We start from the raw sequence: 21,175 nt of genomic DNA on the forward strand, positions 1-21,175 counted from the left end.
CTCTGGACGCCTGTGAGTAATTTTTGAAACTTCTGCTATTTTTAACCCCGAAACTTACAAAACTCCATTTCTCATTTCTCTTTTCACTTTGTTGTGTTGGTTTTCGACTTCCCCCCACCCTCCTTGTCTCTCTCACTCTCCCTCCTCCTCCTCCCCTCCTTCCCCTTCCTCCCACCTGTGGCTGTTGCTTTTTTCCTTTTTTTCCATTTGAACGTCCTGTGTGTCCCCCCTCCCCCCCTCCTCCCCTGTCCTCTGGATTTTCCTTCGCTCCCCACCCTCCGATCCTCTGTGTCTCCTCCCGTCTCCTTCTGGTTGATTTTGTTGTATCTTTTTTTTTGATTTCCTTTGTTTCAATTTTCGTGTAGGGCAGTAGTTCCGTAAGTGGAAGCCCAGCCCCCTCAACATCTGGTACCAGCACTCCGCGGCGGGGACGCCGCCAGCTCCCCCAGACCCCCTCCACTCCCCGGCCGCGCGTGTCCTATTCCCCCGTGATCCGTAAGGCCGGCGGCTCGGGTCCCCAGCAGCAGCAGCAGCCCGCGGCGCGGCCGGGCCGAACGGCCCCCAGCGGCCCGCGGAGGTACCCGGGCCCCGTGGCCGAGCCCCTGGCCGGGGAGCGGCCGCCCACGGGAGGCCACGGCAGCAGCCGCTCGCCCGCGATGGAGCGGCGGGTCCCGGGCCCGGCCCGGAGCGAGTCCCCCAGGGCGCCGTGTCGCCACGGAGGGGCGCGATGGCCGGCGTCCGGCGCGCACGCAGCTGAGGGCCCCCCGGGCCCCCGGCACCACCACGGTTACTACCGGGGCTCCGACTACGACGAGCCCGACGGCCCGGGCGGCGGCGGCGGCGGGGAGGAGGAGGAGCCCCGGGCCGCCGCCTACGACGCGCCGCCCCCCGCGCGCCACGCGTGCTCGCCCAGGACTCCCCGGGCCGCGGGCCCGGCCTGCGCCTCGCCTTCCAGGCACGGCCGGCGACTCCCGAACGGCTACTACCCGGCCCACGGACTGGCCAGGCCCCGCGGGCCGGGCTCCCGGAAAGGCCTGCACGAAGCCTACAGCGAGACCGACGACGATGACTGGTGCTAAGCCCGGGCGAGGTGGCGCCCGCCCGGCCCCCCCACGCACCCCACGCACACGCCCCCCTCGGGGAGGAGCCGCACCGGCCGCGGGGCCACCTCGCTGCCACCTGCCCAGCACACGGGGGCGGGGAGGCCCGGGAAGGCCCAGGAGAGGACCAGCCGGACGACCCCGGACTCTGGAGGGAGTCCCCAGGGCCGGGACACACCAGGGTGTCCCGAAAAGACCCTCCTGGGCAGCGACGGCGCCCCCCCACCCAGCCCCGATCCCCCACGACGACGGCGGGGGGCCCTCGGGGGCAGACAAACCACACAGCCAAGGGATTCGAATTAACTCAGCCATTTTTGGAGAACCTTGGGGAAAATGGAAATTTCAAAAAAAAAAAAAAAAAACATTTTTAAAAGAAAAACGGGGAGAAAAAAAATTGCTTCTATTGATGAGTTTTATCATCTCAATTGAAATCTTTCCTTTCCCTGGTGAACGCGTGCTGGTGGCCCGTGTGTGTGGCTAGAAGCCGGAAGCGAAGAGGAAACCCAGCGTCCCACACAGACCTCCACCAGACACACTCATACCCCACACACGTTCTCAGACACACACAGGAGTGCTTGCTGGTTATACCAAACCCTACTATTACTGCCTGCAGAAATCAATTTAAAAAAAAATAAACAATTTTAAAAAGGACAAAAAAATTAATGATTGAGAAAAGAAGCATTTTTTTCTGACATTTGGTCCTGCTTGAAATAACAAAAGAAAAAAGAAAAAAAACACCACCACCGAGTTCCTTTGCTTCTTTTTTCCTTTTTCCTACCTTGTTTGAAAACTGTGGGCTTGGGACTGTGAATTATTGCATGACATTCAAAAAGAAAAAAAAAATAAAAAAAGTTGAATCAAAGGGCTTCTGTATTGGAGTGGTCTTTATAGCTTCTGCAAAGTACTCCCCAGGTCTCTTTGGGGGGACCTTGGTAGGAGGCACTTGGAAAGTCATTGAGGATGAGAAGGTGGTAGCTCTCCAGCCAAGACTCTTTGCAAGAAAGTTAAAACCAGAGACACTGGCTGGGTCTTTACCTGGTTGTCCCGGATGGGGGACAGCAGGGCAGTAGAGCCCCACCACCACCACCCCATGCCTCCACCCTCAGACCACCCCCACCACCACCTCCCCCCCCACAGCTCCAAGTCTGCTGGATAATATTCCTGCATGATCCAGCCAGTGAGGCCCCAAGGAAGATGTGTGAGGCCTCAACTATTAGCAAAATTCCTACTGGAAACACCCTGCAAGAGATACCTGGAAGCCTAGCTCAGGACCCCCGAGTCCAGTGGGAGGTGAGACCCCTCCGAGGCCTCTGGTGGTCCCACTCCACTCACCGGCACCCAAGAAGCTGCTTCTGAAAGGCTCCACCCCAAGCTGTATCCTGTTTACAGACTTTCCTGAGATGCCCCTGAATTACCCCAGCCGTCGGAGAGTCTTAGAACCTAGAGGTCAAGGTTCAGAGCAGCCTGTAGGTAGCAGAAGAGGCTCATGGCCAGTTCAAGGTGAGGGCAGCATATCAGTGGTGGGGGTGGGGTCTTAAGAAGGGACTGACAGCCTGCCCTCCCTCCACCCTCAGCCCCATCCAGTGGGTCTGCCCATCAGCCCACAGTGTACCTGCAGGCACCCTCCCACTCCAGGCTTCTAGAAGCTGGCCACATGATGAAGGGGCTAGGGCACCTTCCATCCCCAAGGTCTTACCTCCCTGCCTATTCTGTGAATGTTTCTGTGAATATAGTCGACAGCCAAAAATCATTGTTAATAACGTTAGGAGGTCAGAGAGCTATGTTGATTTAGGTGAGCAAAAGACCAGTTATACCTGTTGTTCAGGGGCTTCCCAGGTAATTCAGTAGTAAAGAATCCACCTGCCAAGGCAGGAGATGCAGGTTCAATCCCTGGGTCAGGAATATCCCCTGGAAGAGGAAATGGCAACCCACACCAGTATTCTTGCCTAGAAAATCCCATAGACAGGGGAGTCTGGTGGGTTATAGTCCATGGGGTCACAAAAGAGTCGGAAATGACGCAGTGAGACATACATCCCTTGTTCAGGCTGACATGAAAGGCCTTTGGTCTGAAAATGCAACTCCTGGTTCTCCCAAGAAAGGGCTTCAGAGAATCACGTAGAATGTGCAGATAGGGAGAGGTAGATGGTCTTCAAGGAACAGCGGAGTACCAGATGAAGGGGAGTCAGAGGCCAAGAAGGGGGACACTAACCAAAGACATCTACCACACCCCAACTTTGGGGTCAGTCATTTGACCCCGAGGGGCTTAGCTCAGCCCCAGCCTCACTGACTGTGTGACCTAAGGATAATGACTACCTCTCTGTACCTCTATTTTCCCATCTGCAAAAGGGAAACAGTAATAGACCTGTTCATGAAGATCAAATGCATTATTCTACATCAGTCCAGCACACTTTCTCTTGAAGGATCAAAGAGTAAATATTTTCAGTCTTGTAGCCCAGATTGTCTCTCTCTCTTCAGCTCTGTCATTGCGCCAGGAAAGCAGCCTTATGTAAAGGCGTGGGTGTGCCTGTGTTCCAATAAAACTTTATTTATAAAAACAGGCAGAGGGCGGGATTGGACCATTCTTCTACATCCGCAGTGTTCAAACATTTTGGTCTCAGTACCTCTTTCCATTCTTTAAAAAATATACTTGAGGGAACTTCCCTGCTGGTTGAGCGGTTAAGATTCCAAGCTTCCAATGCAGAGGCTATAGAACTGTTCAGATAACTAAGATCCTACATGCCACAACACCAAAAGAAAAAATAAACCATATATATATATATATATATATATATATATATATATATATATAATGTGCAGCATGGCAAAAAACTATATATATATACATATACATCTGTTTATATGGGTTATAGCTACTGATATTTGCCATTTGTAGATTAAAAAAAATAAAACTGCTAATTTTAAAAACTGTTTGTTAGTTTTTAAATCATAATCCATCTACTCATGATAACAAATAGCATTTTTAATGAAAAATAGCCACCTTTTCCAAAACAAAAATATTCCATAAAAAGAGAGACATTGTTTTCCAGTTTTGCATCTCTTCCATGTCCAGTGAACAGAAGACAGCTGGATTCTCACATCTGATTCTGCATCCCACCTGTTGCAACAGCGAATCTCCCCTGGAAACTCCACCACACACATGTGAGAGAAAAAAAAAGTGACAGAGGCAAAGGAAATTTTAACATTGATATTAAAAATAGTTCAAAGAAAACATATTTTTAATAGTTTGGGGACTTTCCCGGTGGTCCAGTGGTTAAGATGCTTTACTTCCAAAGCAGGCTTCTATCCCTGGTCAAGGAACTAAGATCCCACAGGCTAAAAATGTTTTAAAGTAGTATCAAATATTTATTAAAAAAAATAAAACAGTTCAGTCTGATGGACCCCCCTGGAAGGGTCTCAGTGGCCCCCATGTTTCTGAACCCAAGAACTGCTGTTCTCAGAACAAAGGGTACCTGGCCCATAGTAAGTGATTTTTTACTATGGCCATTATTACTATAGCATCAAAACGGAGGGTTCCAAAAGGTCTTGCTCCAGCCCCCAAGCCTTCAGGTTGCCTCGGGTAGAGGAGGCTGAGGGACTACTAATGCAGGGTGGGCTGCGCTCCCTCTATAATAATAGCATCTAAGAAGAGAACAGGGGAATAAGAAACTAAAGGGTTTTTATTGTTATCAGTATTAACTATAGTTGATACTGCTCTAATGGCAGAAAGCAAAGAGGAAGTGAAGAACTTCTTGATGAGGGTGAAGGAGGAGAGTGAAAGAGCTGGCTTAAAACTCAATATTAAAAATACTAAGATCATGGCATCCAGTCTCATTACTTCATGGCAAATAGAGAGGGAAAAACTGGAGGTGATGACAGATTCCCTCTTCTTGGGCTCTAAAATCACTGCGGATGGTGACTGCAGCCATGAGATCAGAAGATGCTTGCTTCTTGACAGGAAAGCTATGACAAACCTCGACAGTGTGCTGAAATGCAGACATTCCTCTGCCAACAAAGGTCTGTATAGTCAAGGCTAAGGTCTTCCCAGCGGCCACATACAGTTGTGAGAGCTGGACCGTAAAAAAGGCAGACAGCCAAAGAACTGATGCCTTCAAACTACTGTCCCGGAGAAGACTCCTGAGAGTCCCTCAGACAGCAAGGAGATCAAACCAGTCAATCTTAAGGGAAATCAACACTGAATACTCATTGGAAGGACTGATGCTTAAGTTGAAACTCCAGTATTTTGGTCATCTGATGAGAACAGTTGATTCACTGGAAAAGTCCCTGATGCTGGGAAAGATTGAAGGCAGGAGGAGAAGAGGGCATCAGATGATGAGAATGAGATGGCTGGATGGCATCACCAATGCAATGAACATGAACTTGGGCAAACTTCTGGAGATGGTGAGGGACAGAGAGTCCTGGCGTGCTGCTGTCCATGGGGTTGCAAAGAGCCAGACATGAGTGGACGATTGAACAACACCAACATAGCTGATTAACAAGGTTGCGTTAGTTTCAAGTGTACAGCAAAGTGAATCAGTCATATATATACACTCAGGAGAGGTGTTTTTTGTTTTTTTGGCCACGCCGCACAGCATGCAGGGTCCTAGTTCCCTGACCAGGAATCGAATCAACCTAGAGATTGTCATCCTGAGTGAAGTAAGTCAGAGAGAAAGACAAATACATGATATTGCTTATACGTGGAATCTTTAAAAAAAAATGGCGTGAATCAACCTATTTACAAAACATAAATTGAGTCACAGATGTACAAAACAAACTTATTAGATTTCCTCAGTAGTCCAGTGGTTAAGATTCTGCACTTCCAAAAAAATAAAAAATAAAAATAAAAGATTCTGCACTTCCACGCCAGGGGCTGCTGCTGGGGCATGGACTCAATTCCTGGTTAGGGAGTTGAGATTCTGCATGCCACCCAGCATGGCCAGATAAGAAGACAAACTTTCGGTTTACAAAGGGAAATGGGGGAAGAGGGAGAGGGATACATTTTGAGATTGGGGTTGACATATACATTACTATCTAGTTAACAAAAATATCTAGTTAATAAAAATCTATGGTATAGCACAGAGAATTCTATAATGACCTATATGGGAATAGCAGTTAGAGAAGAGTGGATATATGTATATGTATAACTGATTCACTTTGCTATATACAGCAGAAATGAACACAACATTGTAAATCAACTATACTCCAAAAAATTAATTTTAAAAAGTAAAGGCTGGACTTCCCAGGTGACTCTTGTAAAGAATCTACCTGCCAACGCTGGAGACACTGTTTCAACCCCTGGTCCGGGAAGATCCCACATACCATGGACCAACTAAGCCCCTGAGCCACAGCTACTGAGCCTGTGCTCGAGAGCCCAGAAGCTTCAGCTACTGAAGAGAGCACACTCTAGAGGCCACACTACAACTAGAGAGTGGCCTCCACTCGCTGCAACTAGAGAACTGCCAACCTAGCACAGCCAAAAATAAATAAATTTTTAAAAAACTTATGTCTAAGAAAAACTTATGTCATCGGAAAAGCAAAAGAGTTCCAGAAAAACATCTACTTCTGCTTTATTGACTATGCCAAAGCCTTTGACTGTGTGGATCACAATAAACTGGAAAATTCTTCAAGAGATGGGAATACCAGACCACCTGACCTGCCTCGTGAGAAACCTATATGCAGGTCAGGAAGCAACAGTTAGAACTGGACATGGAACAACAGACTGATTCCAAATAGGAAAAGGAGTATGTCAAGGCTGTATATTGTCACCCTGCTTATTTAACTTCTATGCAGAGCACATCATGAGAAATGCTGGGCTGGAAGAAGCACAAGCTGGAATCAAGATTGCCGGGAGAAATATCAATAACCTCAGATATGCAGATGACACCACCCTTATGGCAGAAAGTGAAGAGGAACTAAAAGCCTCTTGATGAAAGTGAAAGTGGAGAGTGAAAAAGTTGGCTTAAAGCTCAATGTTCAGAAAACGAAGATCATGGCATCTGGTCCCATCACTTCATGGGAAATAGATGGGGAAACAGTGGAAACAGTGTCAGACTTTATTTTGGGGGGCTCCAAAATCACTGCAGATGGTGACTACAGCCATAAAATTAAAAGACGCTTACTCCTTGGAAGAAAAGTTATGACCAACCTAGATAGCATATTCAAAAGCAGAGACATTACTTTGCCAACAAATGTCCATCTAGTCAAGGCTATGGTTTTTCCAGTGGTCATGTATGGACGTGAGAGTTGGACTGTGAAGAAAGCTGAGTGTTGAAGAATTGATGCTTTTGAACTGTGGTGTTGGAGAAGATTCTTGAGAGTCCCTTGGACTGCAAGGAGATCCAACCAGTCCATTCTGAAGGAGATCGGCCCTGGGATTTCTTTGGAAGGAATGATGCTAAAGCTGAAACTCCAGTACTTTGGCCACCTCATGCGAAGAGTTGACTCATTGGAAAAGACTCTGATGCTGGGAGGGATTGGGGGCAAGAGGAGAAGACAGAGGATGAGATGGCTGGATGGCATCACTGACTCGATGGACGTGAGTTTGAGTGAACTCCGGGAGTTGGTGATGGACAGGGAGGCCTGGCGTGCTGTGATTCATGGGGTCGCAAAGAGTCGGACACGAGTGAGCAACTGAACTGAACTGATGTCTAAGAAAAAAAAAGGGGGGTGTTGCTGCTGGCTGGAGTAGAGTCTACAGAAGGAATGGACACAGAACTAGCATCATTCCACCCTGCTCTCGATCTGCCATGTTAGTCCCCTCTGCTATACATGACTCCCACTTTTCACTGGACCTCTGGTCTCTGCCCAGAATGGTGGCCCATGCCCTTCTGCAGTTCCCCATTAAGCCCCTGGACCTAGGACCCTGCGAGCTGCTCAGAGATGGGCCTTCCTCCACACCTCCCCCACAGTCCAACCCACACCCAGCCACTCCCCACCACTGTCACCTTCACCCACCCTGCTCCAGCTCTTAAACAGGAGAAAGGCTTCACCATCCAGTCAGTATCTTCCAAGACTCCATTTGCTCAATAGAAAATCTGGAGATATGTACAGCCAGCCATGGACCTGTGATGTTTACCTCTGAAGAGGGTGGGGAAGGTCCTCAATGGACGGGGGTGTTGTACTGAAATAATTTCACAAATACACATGCTCACTTTTGTAATCAGGATATAGTTTTTAAAGGCATCCAGATGCCTTATTATGCAAAAAGGGCTTTCTCTGGATCTCCAGATCGCCCAGGCCTATCAAGGACCACATGATAATAACCAATCCCGTGGACAACCAAATGAGACTCAGTGCCTCCCCAAAACCAAGGCCCGGGGTTTGTTCAAGGACTAGTGCCCAGCTCCAGGGCCGCGGGAGGGCCCAGAGGGCGTTGGTTGGCCTAAGAGGTTGCAGAGGCTGTATCGGTCCAGGTGCACCAGGCAGGCAGCGCCACCTAGAGGCCAGATGGTGAATGGCCGAGCACGTGACTGCTGTGTACCTAACCGGTCTTACAGTCAAAGCTTTGGTTTTTCCAGTAGTTAGGTACAGATGTGAGTTGGACCATAAAGAAGGCTGAGCGCGGAAGAACTGACGCTTTCCAACTGTGGTGCTGGAGAAGACTCTTGAGAGTCCCTTGGACAGCAAGGAGATCAAACCAGTCAGTCTTAAAGGAAACCAACCCTGAATATTCATTGGAAGGGCTGATGCTGAAGCTGAAGCTCCAATACTTTGGCCACCTGATGTTTAAGAACTGACTCTTTGGGAAAGACCCTGATTCTGGGAAAGATCGAGGGCAAGAGAAGGGGGCAACAGAGGATGGGATGGTTAGATAGCATCACTGACTCAGTGAACATGTGTGTGTGTTAGTCACTTAGTCACGTCCAACTCTTTGTGACCCCAGGGACTATAGCTCACCAGGCTCCTCTGACCACGGAATGTTCCAGGCAAGAATACTAGAGTGGGTTGCCATTTCCTTCTCCAGGGGGTCTTCCCGATCCAGGGATTGAACCCAGGTCTCCTGCATTGCAGGCAGACTCTTTACCTACTGAGCCACCAGGGTAGACCATGAACATGAGTTTGAGCAAACTCTGGGAGATAGTGAAGGACAGGGAAGCCTGGCATGCTGCCTTCCATGGGTTCACAAAGACTCAGACGAGACTTGGCAACTGAACAACAGCAACAGGGATCGTGGGGGTGGAGCCAGAAGAGAGGGCGTGAGACCACCCCTACCACCTGCTCCAAGGTCAGAAGCAGGACAGCAGGACATCAGGCAAGAAAATCCCTGGATGCTCTACGGAAAGAACTTTCTAACAACTCCTCAGAACAGAGCAGATGGTCCAGGGAGGCATCCAAGCCTGTGGAGGCGGGTTGAAGCTGGAGGTCCCAAGAGCCTCTAAGTTTCTGCCTCCACTTTTCTGAAGAAGAGCGCACTGGAGAGGAGGCCAGCAGAGAGGCTCTGGGGAGCATTGTGAGAGGGGCTGGGTAAGAGATGTGGGAGGCATTTTCAGATCAAAAACTAAGAGTCAGAAAGTTCTGATATTTTGTCAGAGCTCACATGGAAGGCGGAAAGGGCGGACCTTCAATCCGATGCAGTTGGGTTCCCTCCAGTCGGCCTTGTTGCCCTCTGCAGGGTGAGGACACGCCGCTCCTGGCTGGAACTGAGCTGCTCCCTCCCCGACCGCCCCCACCATCTCCTCCATGCTGTGTCCCCTTTTCTGGTTCTTCCCTTATCTCATCTTAAACTCGGGCTTCCCCCAGTGGCTCAGTGGGCAAGAGTCCACCTGCAATGCCCAAGACAAAGGAAATCTTGGTTCAATTGCTGGGTCAGGAAGATCCCCTGGAGAAGGAAATGGCAGCCCACCCCAGTATTCTCCCCTGAAAAATCCCATGGACAGGGGAGGCTGGAGGCCTACAGGCCGTGGAGTTGCAAAGAGCCAGATAGGACTGAAGCAACTGAGCACACACACATCCGACACCGTTCCTGGATGACGCCTCCTTACCCACCAGGACTGCTGCGGGTGCAAACCACCAGTCGAAAGGAACAGCCTGCAGGTCTTTGGGATGTCAGGTGGTCAGAAGGTCAAGGTGGTTCAAAGTACTGCACTGCAGTGTTGTCTCCAATCCTCTGGCCAGCCAGCAAGGGCACGTTCCCTCACTATCTGAAAAATGCATCACAATTGCCCTGGTGGACAGTGAGGGATGGCCATAGCTCCCCTCCCCTCCTCCTCAGCCCTCAGGGCTACGGCTCCTTCCTGCCCTGCTCTGAGTCAACGGTGGTCCAGGGGTTTTGCACCTGGACCTGGATGCAGGTGTTGACTCCCCTGGAGGCACACTGATCTAGACCAGCCACGACCAAGGGCAACTTGAAGTGAGTCACATTTGAGTTTTCTAGCTGCCACATTAAAGAAAGTTAAAAAAAAAAAAAGGAACAAGTTTTTTTTAACATTGTTGTATTTTTTTTATTGTGTTGAAATTCACATAACATAAAATTGACCATTTGTGGTGTACAATTCATTTAGTACCTTCACAATGCTGTGCAACTACCGAGCATGCGTGCTTAGTCGCTTCAGCCGTGTCCGACTCTTTGTGACCCCATGGACTGCAGCCCTCCAAGCTCCTCTGTCCATAGGATTTCCCAGGCAAGAATACTGGAGTGGGTTGCCATGCCCTCCTCCAGCGATGGGTTTGATTCCCAACCTAGGGATCAAACCCAGGTCTCCTGCAGCTCCTGCATTGCAGGCAGGCAGGTTCTTTACCACTAACGCCACCTGGGAATCCTGGGCAACTACTACCTCAAGATAATTTCAAAATATTTTATCATCACTCCAAGATAAACCCCATCCCCGTTTAACAGCCATTCTCCATTTCTCCCTCTCTCGGCCCCTGGTCACCGTGAATCTGCTTTCAGTTTCTGTGGATTTGTCTCTTCTGGACATTTCACATAAACGGGATCACACAATAGGTGGCCCAGCCTGTCTTCCTTCACTCAGCATGTTTTCAGGGCTCATCCATGTTGCAGCATACGTCACCACCACATTACTTTTAATGACTGAATGCTGTTCCACTGTGTTGATGGACATGTGGCTTGTTTCTACCTTTTGATGACGGTCAGTGGTGCTACGCTACACTTGCACACACAAGTTTTGGTTTTTACACCTGTTTTCAATTCTTTGGGGTATATACCCAGGGGTGGAATTTCTGGGTCTTAAGAAAACTCTATGTTTAGCTTTTTGAGGAAAGGAAGTTTTTTTCACTATTTATTTATTTGATTGGCTGTGTTAGGTCTCGGTTGCAGCATTTGGGATCTTTGCTCTTCGTTGCGGCATGTGGGATCTTTAGTTGCAGCAGGGGAGATCTAGTTCCCTGACCCAGGATCAAACCCAGGCCCCTTGAATTGGAAGCATAGAGTCTTAGCCACTGGAACACAAGGGGAGTGCCAAAGGGAGATTACTTTGAAAGATATATTTATTTACTAGTGCAACATAGCCAAAATACAATCATTTCAACGCGTGATAGATATGATTCTCATAGTAATCTTTCACGATCATTTTTTATACTGAGTTTTTGAAACCCAGAGGATGTTTTTCACTCAGATCACATCTCCAATCAGATCAGCACCTTTTAAGCACTCGATAGCCATGTGCAGCTCATGACAACTGTCCTAGACAGCACTGGTCGACCTCACACTCCCGGCATCATTCTCGAGCTCTGTTGTTCCTGGGGGTCACCCCCATCACTGCCCACTAGTGTCCAGATGCAAGACCCCACTCATCTGTGGGCCTCAGCACTGGGGTAAGAGGGTGACCCCAGTGCTGACCTACACAGTCAGGTTGGACAATTCCTGCTCTGCCACATACACATATAAATCCTGCTATGCTCTGGGCATTTGTGCCCCCACAAAATTCACATGCTGAAGCCCTAACCTTCAGTGTGATGGCATTATGAGGCCAGGCTTTTGGGGTGATCGGGTCATGAGGGTGGAGTCCTCGTGAATAGTATTGTTGTTGTTAAGTCGACCAGTCGTGTCCAACTCTTTGTGACCCCATGGACTATAGCCCTCCAGGTTTCTCTGTCCATGGGATTCTTCAGGCAAAAATACTGGAGTGGGTTGCCATTTCCTCCTCCAGGGGATCTTCTCCACCCAGGGATCGAACTCACATCTCCTGCGTTGGTGGGCGGATTCTTTACCACTGAGTCACAAGGGAAGCCCATGTGAATGGTATTAGTGCCCTTATAAAAGGAATCCTGGTGGTTAAGACTCCGAGATCTCACTGCAAGGGCCCAAGTTCAATCCCTGGTCCCACAAGCCTCAAGATGTGTCTAAATAAATAATTTTTTTCATACCTTTTAAAAAAAGGAACACCAGAGCACTGGCTTGTCTTTTCTGCCATGGGAGGACTCAGTGAAAAGACACCGGGACTCAGTGAGCCACACAGCCCTCACTGGATACCAGACCTTGAACTTGGACAATCCAGCCTCCACGATGTGAGGAATAAATGTCTGGTGTTTATAAGCCTTTCAGTCTATGGCATTCTGTTATTAGAACCCAAAGATACATTCCCCACCCTGGACTCAGCCTTCTGATCAATAAAATAGGAGCATGGTAAGAACAGTGTGTGCAGGCCCCCGGGAGCTGCCTGGCACCACATGTGATATGGTCCCAACCACGGCAGCACATTGTGATCCTGTAAAAGCGAGAAAAGATCACTGCGCATCCTCAGGAGGATGTGGATGCCTCCGGAATCCTGCAGGAATTATGCAGCTACATGTATGCTAAGTCACTCAGTCACGTCTGACTCTGTGTGACCCCATGGACTGTAGCCTGCCAGGCTCCTCTGTCCATGGGATTCTCCAGGCAAGAATACTGGAGTGGGGTGCAGTGCCCTCCTCCAGGGGATCTTCCCAACCCAGGGACTGAACTCTAGTCTCTTATATCTCCTGCATTGGCAGGCGAGTTCTTTACCACTAGCACCACCTGGGAAGCCCGACGTGGCTACAGAGGCCACTGAACAAGCCCAGGGAGCAGCGCTGGCCCTCAGCTGCCTGTGGGTACCCCTGAATCAGGGGGTCATTCCTTGGGCTTCTCACGTGGCACAGAGCTGGGGTAGGGGTCGGGAGGGAGACCTGAGCAAGGAGATATCAGAACAGTAGGGACCAAGCAGCAGGGGCTGCTACAGAATTACTTCTTGAAGAGTTTGCTCCCAGCTTCTCAGGGCGGACCCAGCCAAGCCTTGGGGGCCACACCAGCCCTCCCTCTGACTCATGCATCCTGGTGGGAACCCCATAGTGGAGGCAGAGAAAGCAGCCTTTAAATAGAGCTCTGAACCATCTGAGAGTGTGGGGCTGATGGAAGGAAGCCAGCAGCCGCCCCTGGCCCAGCCACAGGCCTGGAGAGGCTGGGCTCTGATAACCCCACCTCTCTGCCTTCTCCTCCCTCCCCTTGCAGCCTCTAACAGCCCACTGCCACAAAACCCAGGCTCAGATGTTTTGGCTTTCTGAAAATGCAAGATATAAAAAGAACCATGGGGCGGATGGAAGGGTGGGGAATGGCCACCAGCTTGCTAAAAGCTACCACCCCCAGGCTGGCCCTAGTGCAGCAAGCATCCTGCTCTCCCCAGCCATCACCCCTAGAGATGCAGGCTCGTGCTTGTGTGCAGACACATTGTGACAAGCCAGCATTTGGAACTAGGGATAAGGAGGCCAGCCAGTTGGGGGGAAGCCAAGTCTGACTTTATAAAGGTCTCTCTCCTGGGCCAGAACTGGGCGCTGGCCATTGTAATTCATGCAGATGCTCCCAGTTGAAGCAAGTCAAGCCTGCCCCAGGAGCTTACCTCTCAGTGTGGGGGTGAGGGGGCACATGGACAATGCGGGGCTCTGGCTGCTGGGCCCAGCCTGGCCTCCCCAGGCTCTGAACAGTGCATTCAAAAATGGCCACCTGTCAACAGCTTCATCTACCTGCTCCCTCAGCCCCACCTCCTCCGGATCACGCTTCCGGTCCGCACTTCTGCCCCTTGGTCCAGATCTTCATGCCCGCTGCTCAACTTCTGGAGATCCTTGCTCCGGGGTAACTGCAGCCCCCAACCAACCGAACTTGCTCCCAACCCCTGGGCTCTCTGCTCATGCAGCCCACCCCACCTGCAGCCCAAACTCCCCGCACCACTCGGAGCTCAAGATGTCCACCACCTGCCTCGGCCCATCTCTCCCTCCCTTGCCAGGACTTTGTGCTGGTCCTTTCACTATATACAGACAGGCTTTCCAGGTGGCTCACATGGTAGAGAATCTGCCTGCAGCGCGGGAGATCTGGGTTCAATGCCTGGGTGGGGAAGATCCCCTGGAGGAAGGCATGCAGCCCACTCCATTATTCTTGCCTGGAGAATCTCATGGACAGAGGAGCCCGGCAGGCTACAGTCTGTGGGGTCGCAAAGAGTCGGACACAACTGAGTGACTAACACACACAATCCACTATACATAGGGCAGGGTGCCAGGCCAAGGCCAGGAGCTGGGAATGCACGGCAGTAAGAGGGGCGCTGTCACACCCTCACGGACTCCTAGTCAGACGGAGAAGGCAGAGGGCACATCAACAAACCTACACTAACAAACCAAAAAGAAAAGGCAGGGAAAGAATGAATTACAACTGGGATGTGTCCTTTGAGGGAACAGTGGGGAGCACCGTAGAGAGGTGGACCTTCCTCAGAAGGGGAAGGGAACATGTACACAAGGGTCCCATAGGAGAAGAGGGAAGAGTGGGGACTTTTTATACAGGGAAACAAGCTCTGCTGTTGATGTTGTTGTTTAGCCCATAAGTCCAGTCAGACTCTTTGCAACTCCATAGGCTATACCCCACCAGGCTCTTCTGTCCATGGGATTTCCCAGGCAAGAATACTGGAGTGGGTTGCCATTTCCTCCTCCAAGGGATCTTCTGGACACAGGGATTGACCTGAGTCTCATGCTTGGAAGGTGGATTCTTTACCACTGAGCCACTGGAAAGGCCCTAAAGAAGCTTGGAGAAGAGGAAATTGAGATCAAGATGCCATGTGCACCCCCTCGGGACTATTTGGTCTCTATCTTGAAAATAGTAGGGGCCTACTGAGGGTTCAGGAGAGCTGGCATGCTCAGACTTCAATTTGTGAAAGCTCACTGACTTAGAGGCAGAAAGGACAGTGATTACCAGGGATTAGGGTGAGGCGAATGAGGAGTCACTGCTTAATGAGGACAGAGTTGTTTCATTTTTGTTTTGGCTACGCTGACTGTCTTGAGGGATCTTGGTTCCTGGACCCGGGATCTTGCCTCCTGCACTGAAAGCTCAGAGTCCTAACCACCAGGGAGTTCCCAGGGACAGAGTTTCAGTTTGGAATGATGAAAAAGTTTAGGAGATGCATGATGGTGATGGTTGAGTGACAATGTAAATGTATGTAAAACCAGGAACTTTCACTTAAAAATGGTTTAAAAATGATAAATCTTATATATATCTTACCACAACTTATAAAAGTTTAAAAAGGCAAAATTTAAGTGAGGTATATTTATGTCATAAGTTAAGGTGGAAGTTAACCGACATGTCCCTCCACAAATGAATGGATTTTAAAAATTGCGGTACATCCATACAGTGGAGTATTCATTCAGAAAAGGACTGAACTTTAGATAAGCTGCTATAAAGTGAATGAGTTTCAAAAACAAGCTAACAGGAATTCCCTGGTGTTCCAGTTGTTAGGACTCTGCACACTTTCATTGCCGAGGACCTGGGTTCAATCCTTGATCATAGAACTAAGATCCCACAAGACATGCAGCATGGCCAAAAACAAAATAAACAAACAACATCCCACCAAGCTAACAAAAGACCACCTAGTGTCTTTCATTGATATGAAATGTCCAGAAGAGGGAAATCCATAGAGACAGAAAACAGACTACTGTTGCCAGGGACTAAAGGAAGGGGGATGGGAGGGTTTCTTGGGGTGATGGAAACTTTCTGCAGATGGGTAGGTGGTGACGGTTACCCACCCTTGTATTTGTCCTAAATGCCAGGGCATTGTACACTTTAACATGGTTAACTTTATGTTCATATATTTTGTCTGAATTTTTTTTTGAATGGAAAGAAGAAAAAAGAAAGATAGGAAAGTTAAGTGTGCTGGCTACACTGAGAAAAGAGATGAAGGGTCAGGGACACTGAAGCATGAAGTTGGGGCACATCTCCAGACCCACACAGTAACAGATGATGGCACCAGGGAGGGTCAGGGAAAAGCAGAGGGAAGGGAGAAACAGGAGGTAGGGTCCCATGACTGGTTAGATGACAAGGTAGTGGTGGTTCGTGGGATGTTTCTATCTCATCTGTCAGCTCTGGTGGGTGGCCAGGGGTGGGGATTACTCGAGGCAGCTCTAGGCTTCCTGTCTGTGATCCTGCTGTGCCTCCATCAGCCTGCCTATCTCAGCGCTCAACCCCATACCACCTTGAAGACTAGAATGCCCCCTCCCCGGGGGATATCCCCATCATCCCCTCCCTAGTGTTAATCATCAGAACCTTCTGCGTGTCCCCGTGCCCCTGCAACACCGACTCCTTCCAACCTCTTTGCTGTTCCAACCAGGAAACACCCCAGAAAGCCCCAAGTCAGCATCAGCTGACATTCAGGCCTCAGGCTCCTTTAGAGCAGGGGTCTGCAAACATCTGGAAAGGGCCAGACTGGAAATATTTTCTGCATCAAGGGCCAGGCTGTCTCTGTTGCAATGACTCAACTCTGCTTTGTAGCATAAAAGCAGCCTGGGATAATAGGTAAACGAATGAGCACAATTGTGTGTCAATAAAACTTTATTTATGGGACTTCTGTGGTGGCCCAGTGATTAAGAATCTACCAGTTCGATCCCTGCCGAAAGCCACTGAACAACTAAGCCCAAGCTCCACAACTACGAAGCTGAGGTACCTAGAATCTGTGCTCTATTATGAGAGAAGTCACCACAATGCCCCCGCTTGCTGCAACTAGAGAAAGCCCATGCACAGCAATGAAGGCCTACCAAAGCCAAAACATAAATTAAATTTTAAAAACAACTTTCTTTATGGACTCTGACTTTGCAGATAACTATTTATTTTCTTTTTTATTTATTTGACTGTGCCAGGTCTTAGCCGCAGCCTCTGGGCTCTTCCATCTTCACTGCAGCATGAAGGATCTTTTAGTCGTGGTATGTGGTATGTTTAGTGGCTGCATCCAAACTCTTAGTTGCAGCATATAAACTCTTAGTTGGAGCATGTGGGATCTAGTTCCCTGACCAGGGATTGAACTCAGGCCCCCTGCCTTGGGAGCACAGAGTCTTAGCAAATGGACCACCAAGGGAGTCCCAGGGACACTGGCTTTTTAATTGACATATATTTGACATGTAACATTGTATACATTTAAGGTGTTCAACATTTGGTACATTTATATAGTATAACTGACATATATTGTAATATGGTTGCGACTGTATCCATAATTAGCACCTCTGTGAAAGTCTTCATGGCTCAGTCATGTCCAACTCTTTGTGATCCCATGGACTGTAGCCCACTAGGCTCCTCTGTCCTTGGAATTCTCCAGGAAAGAATAATGGAGTGGCTAGCCATTCCCTTTTTCAGGGGATCTTCCCAATACAGGGATTAAACCTGGCTTTCCTGCACTGCAGACAGATTCTTTAACCTCCGAGCCACCAGGGAAGGCCATTAGCACCTCTATGATGTTATATAATCATCATTTCTTTTTAGTGGTGGAAATAGTTGCTAGTCTCTTAGCAAGTCTGATGATTATAATATAACATTTTATTCTATATTTACTCTTCGGTGCATCTGTGGAATTCTAGGATTTATTTACTACTCAGTCCAAGTTTATACCCTTCAGCAATGTCTGTTCAATCCCGCCGCCACCCCCACCCCCCCACCCCAGCTCCTCGGCCACTGAAATTTGAATTGCAGATCATTTTCAAGTTGTGAATTGTTTTTTCCAGCCATTTGAAAATGAAAAGTCCATTCTTAACTCACTGGCTGTACAGGAACAGGCAATAGGCTGCATTTAGCAACCAAGGCTGTGGATGACTCCCAACTATCTCTTGCCCACACTTGCCCCTTATAATAGCGTATATCAGGGAGTCTTGGGTATCTTTATAAGGGCACTAATCCCATTCATGAGAGATGCACCCTCATGACTTCATTCCCTTCCAAAGGCTGTACCTCCTAACATTATCACCATGGTGGTTAGAATTTCAATATAGGAATTAGAGTGAGGGGGTAGAGACACAAACATCCAGACCACAGTTGTGAGTATCCAGGGTTTTTAAAAATTATTATTATTGGGAATTCTCTGGTGGTCCATTGGCTAAGATCCCACACTCCCAATACAGGGGGCCCGCTTCAATTCCTTGTCAGGGTACTAGATCCCACGTGCCACAACCAAGACCCACTGCAGCCAAATAAATTAAAAAAACACAACTGCTCTGAGACACTGCCTTGACACCTGGGATACCAGGTCTCTTCATCATGGCCACAGTCAGAAGACAGAAAACTCCTAAGCACTCCCAGGGTCCCCAGCTGCCCAGGAGGAACAGGTTGGCAGAGGCCAGATGAGGGGCTTTCCAGCAACAAACACAGACCTCCCTTCCACACCTCCACAGGGAAGAATATTCAAACATGTCCCTGACTATCTTTCCCAATTAGCCATCACGCTGCTCTCCCCCAGCCCTCTCTCCTTCTCTCCTAACCCCAGTGTATTTTCTTAAAGGTGTTTATCTTTTTCAGAGCTTATCAGTGTATTTAAGCATCAAATATTGCCTGTGCCCACCTCCTCAATGGAAGGACAACCATCTGTACAGTCCAGAGAGCAGTTAGGAATAAGTCTGGGCTGGGGTTCTTGTTGTTGTTCAGTTGCTCAGTTGTGTCTGACTCTTTGCAACCCCATGAACTGCAGCACGCCAGGCTTCCCTATTCTTCACCATCTCCCGGAGTTTGCTCAAACTCATGTCTATTGAGTCAGTGACGCCATCCAGCTATCTCATCTTCTGCTGCCCCCTTCTCCCTCTACCCTCAATGTTTCCTAGCATCAAGGTCTTTACCAATGAGTCAGCTCTTTGCATCAGGTGGTCAAAGTACTGGAGCTTCAACTTCAGCACCAGTCCTTCCAATGAATATTCAGGACTGATTTCCTTTAGGATGGACTGGTTTGATCTCCTTGCAGCCCAAGGCACTCTCAAAAGTCTTCTCCAACACCACAGCTCAAAAACATCAATTCTTCTGGGTTGGGTGGTCATAACAATTTCACTCTGCCTGTGTAGTGAAAACACACACCTCAGATTGGGACTAGAACCCATTTTTAAAAAATATATGGATCATTTTTTAAACTATTTCTTGAATTTGTTACAATATTGCCTCTACTTTGTTTGGGTTTTTTTTTGCTGAGAAGCATGTGGGGTCAGCTTCCTGACCAGGGACTGAACCACAACCCCTGCACCAGAAGGTGAAATCTTAACCACTGAACAACGAGGAAGGTCCTTGACTGTCTTTTTTTACTATTATTTTTATTTATTTTGCTGCACTAGGTCTTAGTTGCAGCACACGAGATCTTCAACCTTCACTGAGGCATGTGGGATTTTTGTTTCGGCAGGTGGGATCTAGTTCCCTGACCAGGGATCAAACCAGGCCCCTTGCACTGCGAGCCACCCCCATTGTCATAAGGAGAGGAAACCAGTCCATCCTAAAGGAAATCAACCTTGAATATTCATTGGGAGGACTGGTGCTGAAGCTGAAGCTTTGGCCATCTGATGTGAAGGGCCGACTCCTCATAAAAGACCCTGATACTGGGAAAGATTGAAGGCAGAAGGAGAAGGAGATGATGGTTGGATGGCATCACCAACTCAAAGGACATGAGTTTGAGCAAACTCATGGGAGATGGTGAAGGACAGGGAAGCCTGGTGTGCTGCAGCCCGTGGGGCCGCAAAGAGTCAGACACGACTGAATGAACAACAACAACAAATCTATTACAGTGAGCACATAATGAGGCTCAAGCTCCACTGGAAATCTCATCTTCCACCATCCTACATCTAATCACTCCTAAAAAGTGTATGTTGTAGCCTCAGTGACAACATCACTCTTTTATTTTATAATTGTATTTAATTAATTTATGCTCTGGCTGCTGCAGGCAGGCTTTCTCTAGTTACACTGCATGGACTTCTTATTCATGGGCTTCTCACTGCAGTGCCCTCCACACACACACACTGCAGAGTGTGGGCTCCAGGGCACACAGGCTTGGGAGTAGTGGCCTGTGGACGTAGTTGCCCCCAGACACACGCGATCTTCCCAGACCAGGGATCAAACCTGTGTCCCCTGCATTGGCAGGCAGATTCTTAAAGACTGGGCCAGCAGGGAAGTCCTATGTCACACTTTTAAAGGCTGTGCCCTGCCCCCCTTCCCTCCGGTCTCAAGAGAACAAAAGCAGCTGCAGATATGAGGATGACTGCTGTCATGAAACAAAACAGAAAACAGCAAGCGTTGATGGCGACATGGAGAAACTGGAGCTCCTGCGCATTGTCGACAGGAGCGTGAAGAGTACAGTCACTGTGCAAAACTGTACGGAGGTTTCTCAAAAACTTAAAAATAGAATTACCACACAACCCAGCAATTCCACCCAAAAGAATTGAAAGCAGGGTCTCGAAGAAATACTTGTGCACCCATGTTCACGGCAGTATTGTTCACAATAGGGAACACATGGAAGCAATCCAAGCGCTTGGAATTACCTAAATATGTTATATCCCCACAGTGGCATATTATTGAGCCTTTAAAAGGAAGGAAGGGGTTCCCCAGTGGTGCGCTGCATAAGAATTCACCTGCCAATGCAGCAAACACGAATTCGATCCACGGTCCAGGAGGATTCCACGTTAGATCCCAGCAGCTAAGCCTGTGCGCCACAACTGCTGAGCCTGTGTGCCCCACAGCCTGTTCTCCACAAAAAGAGAAACCACAGCAATGAGAACCCTGATCACCATAATGAAGAGTCGTCCCCACTCACTGCAACCAAAGAAAGCCTGCGCAAAGCAAGGGAGACCCTGCACAGCCAAGAATTTAAAAATTAATTAAAAAGAAGCTATGTCTAGGGACT

The 21,175-nt window shown here is 48.8% G+C and overlaps 1 protein-coding gene and 1 long non-coding RNA gene across 18 annotated transcripts in view; one reads left to right on the forward strand and one right to left on the reverse strand.

The window, feature by feature from the left end:
- The window catches only part of CACNA1A (calcium voltage-gated channel subunit alpha1 A), a 250,975-nt gene extending 249,013 nt beyond the window's left edge, over positions 1 to 1,962 (forward strand). For 9 of the 17 annotated variants that reach the window (XM_018051221.1, XM_018051220.1, XM_018051232.1 and 6 more), the window contains one exon: positions 366 to 1,962. In XM_018051221.1, coding sequence (XP_017906710.1) covers positions 366 to 1,079 — 714 coding nt within the window. In that variant the 3' untranslated portion in view covers positions 1,080 to 1,962. The remainder of the gene's footprint in view (positions 1 to 365) is intronic. The other 8 variants (XM_018051226.1, XM_018051228.1, XM_018051227.1 and 5 more) reach the window with 4 other exon arrangements.
- LOC108636403 lies at positions 4,100 to 20,948 on the reverse strand. The gene is made up of 3 exons (XR_001918362.1): positions 20,904 to 20,948; positions 10,083 to 10,237; positions 4,100 to 4,244 (listed from the first exon to the last, which is right to left on the reverse strand). It is a non-coding gene; the product is annotated as an uncharacterized LOC108636403 (long non-coding RNA).

The sequence above is a fragment of the Capra hircus genome, chromosome 7, assembly GCF_001704415.2.
Source record: "Capra hircus breed San Clemente chromosome 7, ASM170441v1, whole genome shotgun sequence".
NCBI lineage: Eukaryota > Metazoa > Chordata > Mammalia > Artiodactyla > Bovidae > Capra > Capra hircus.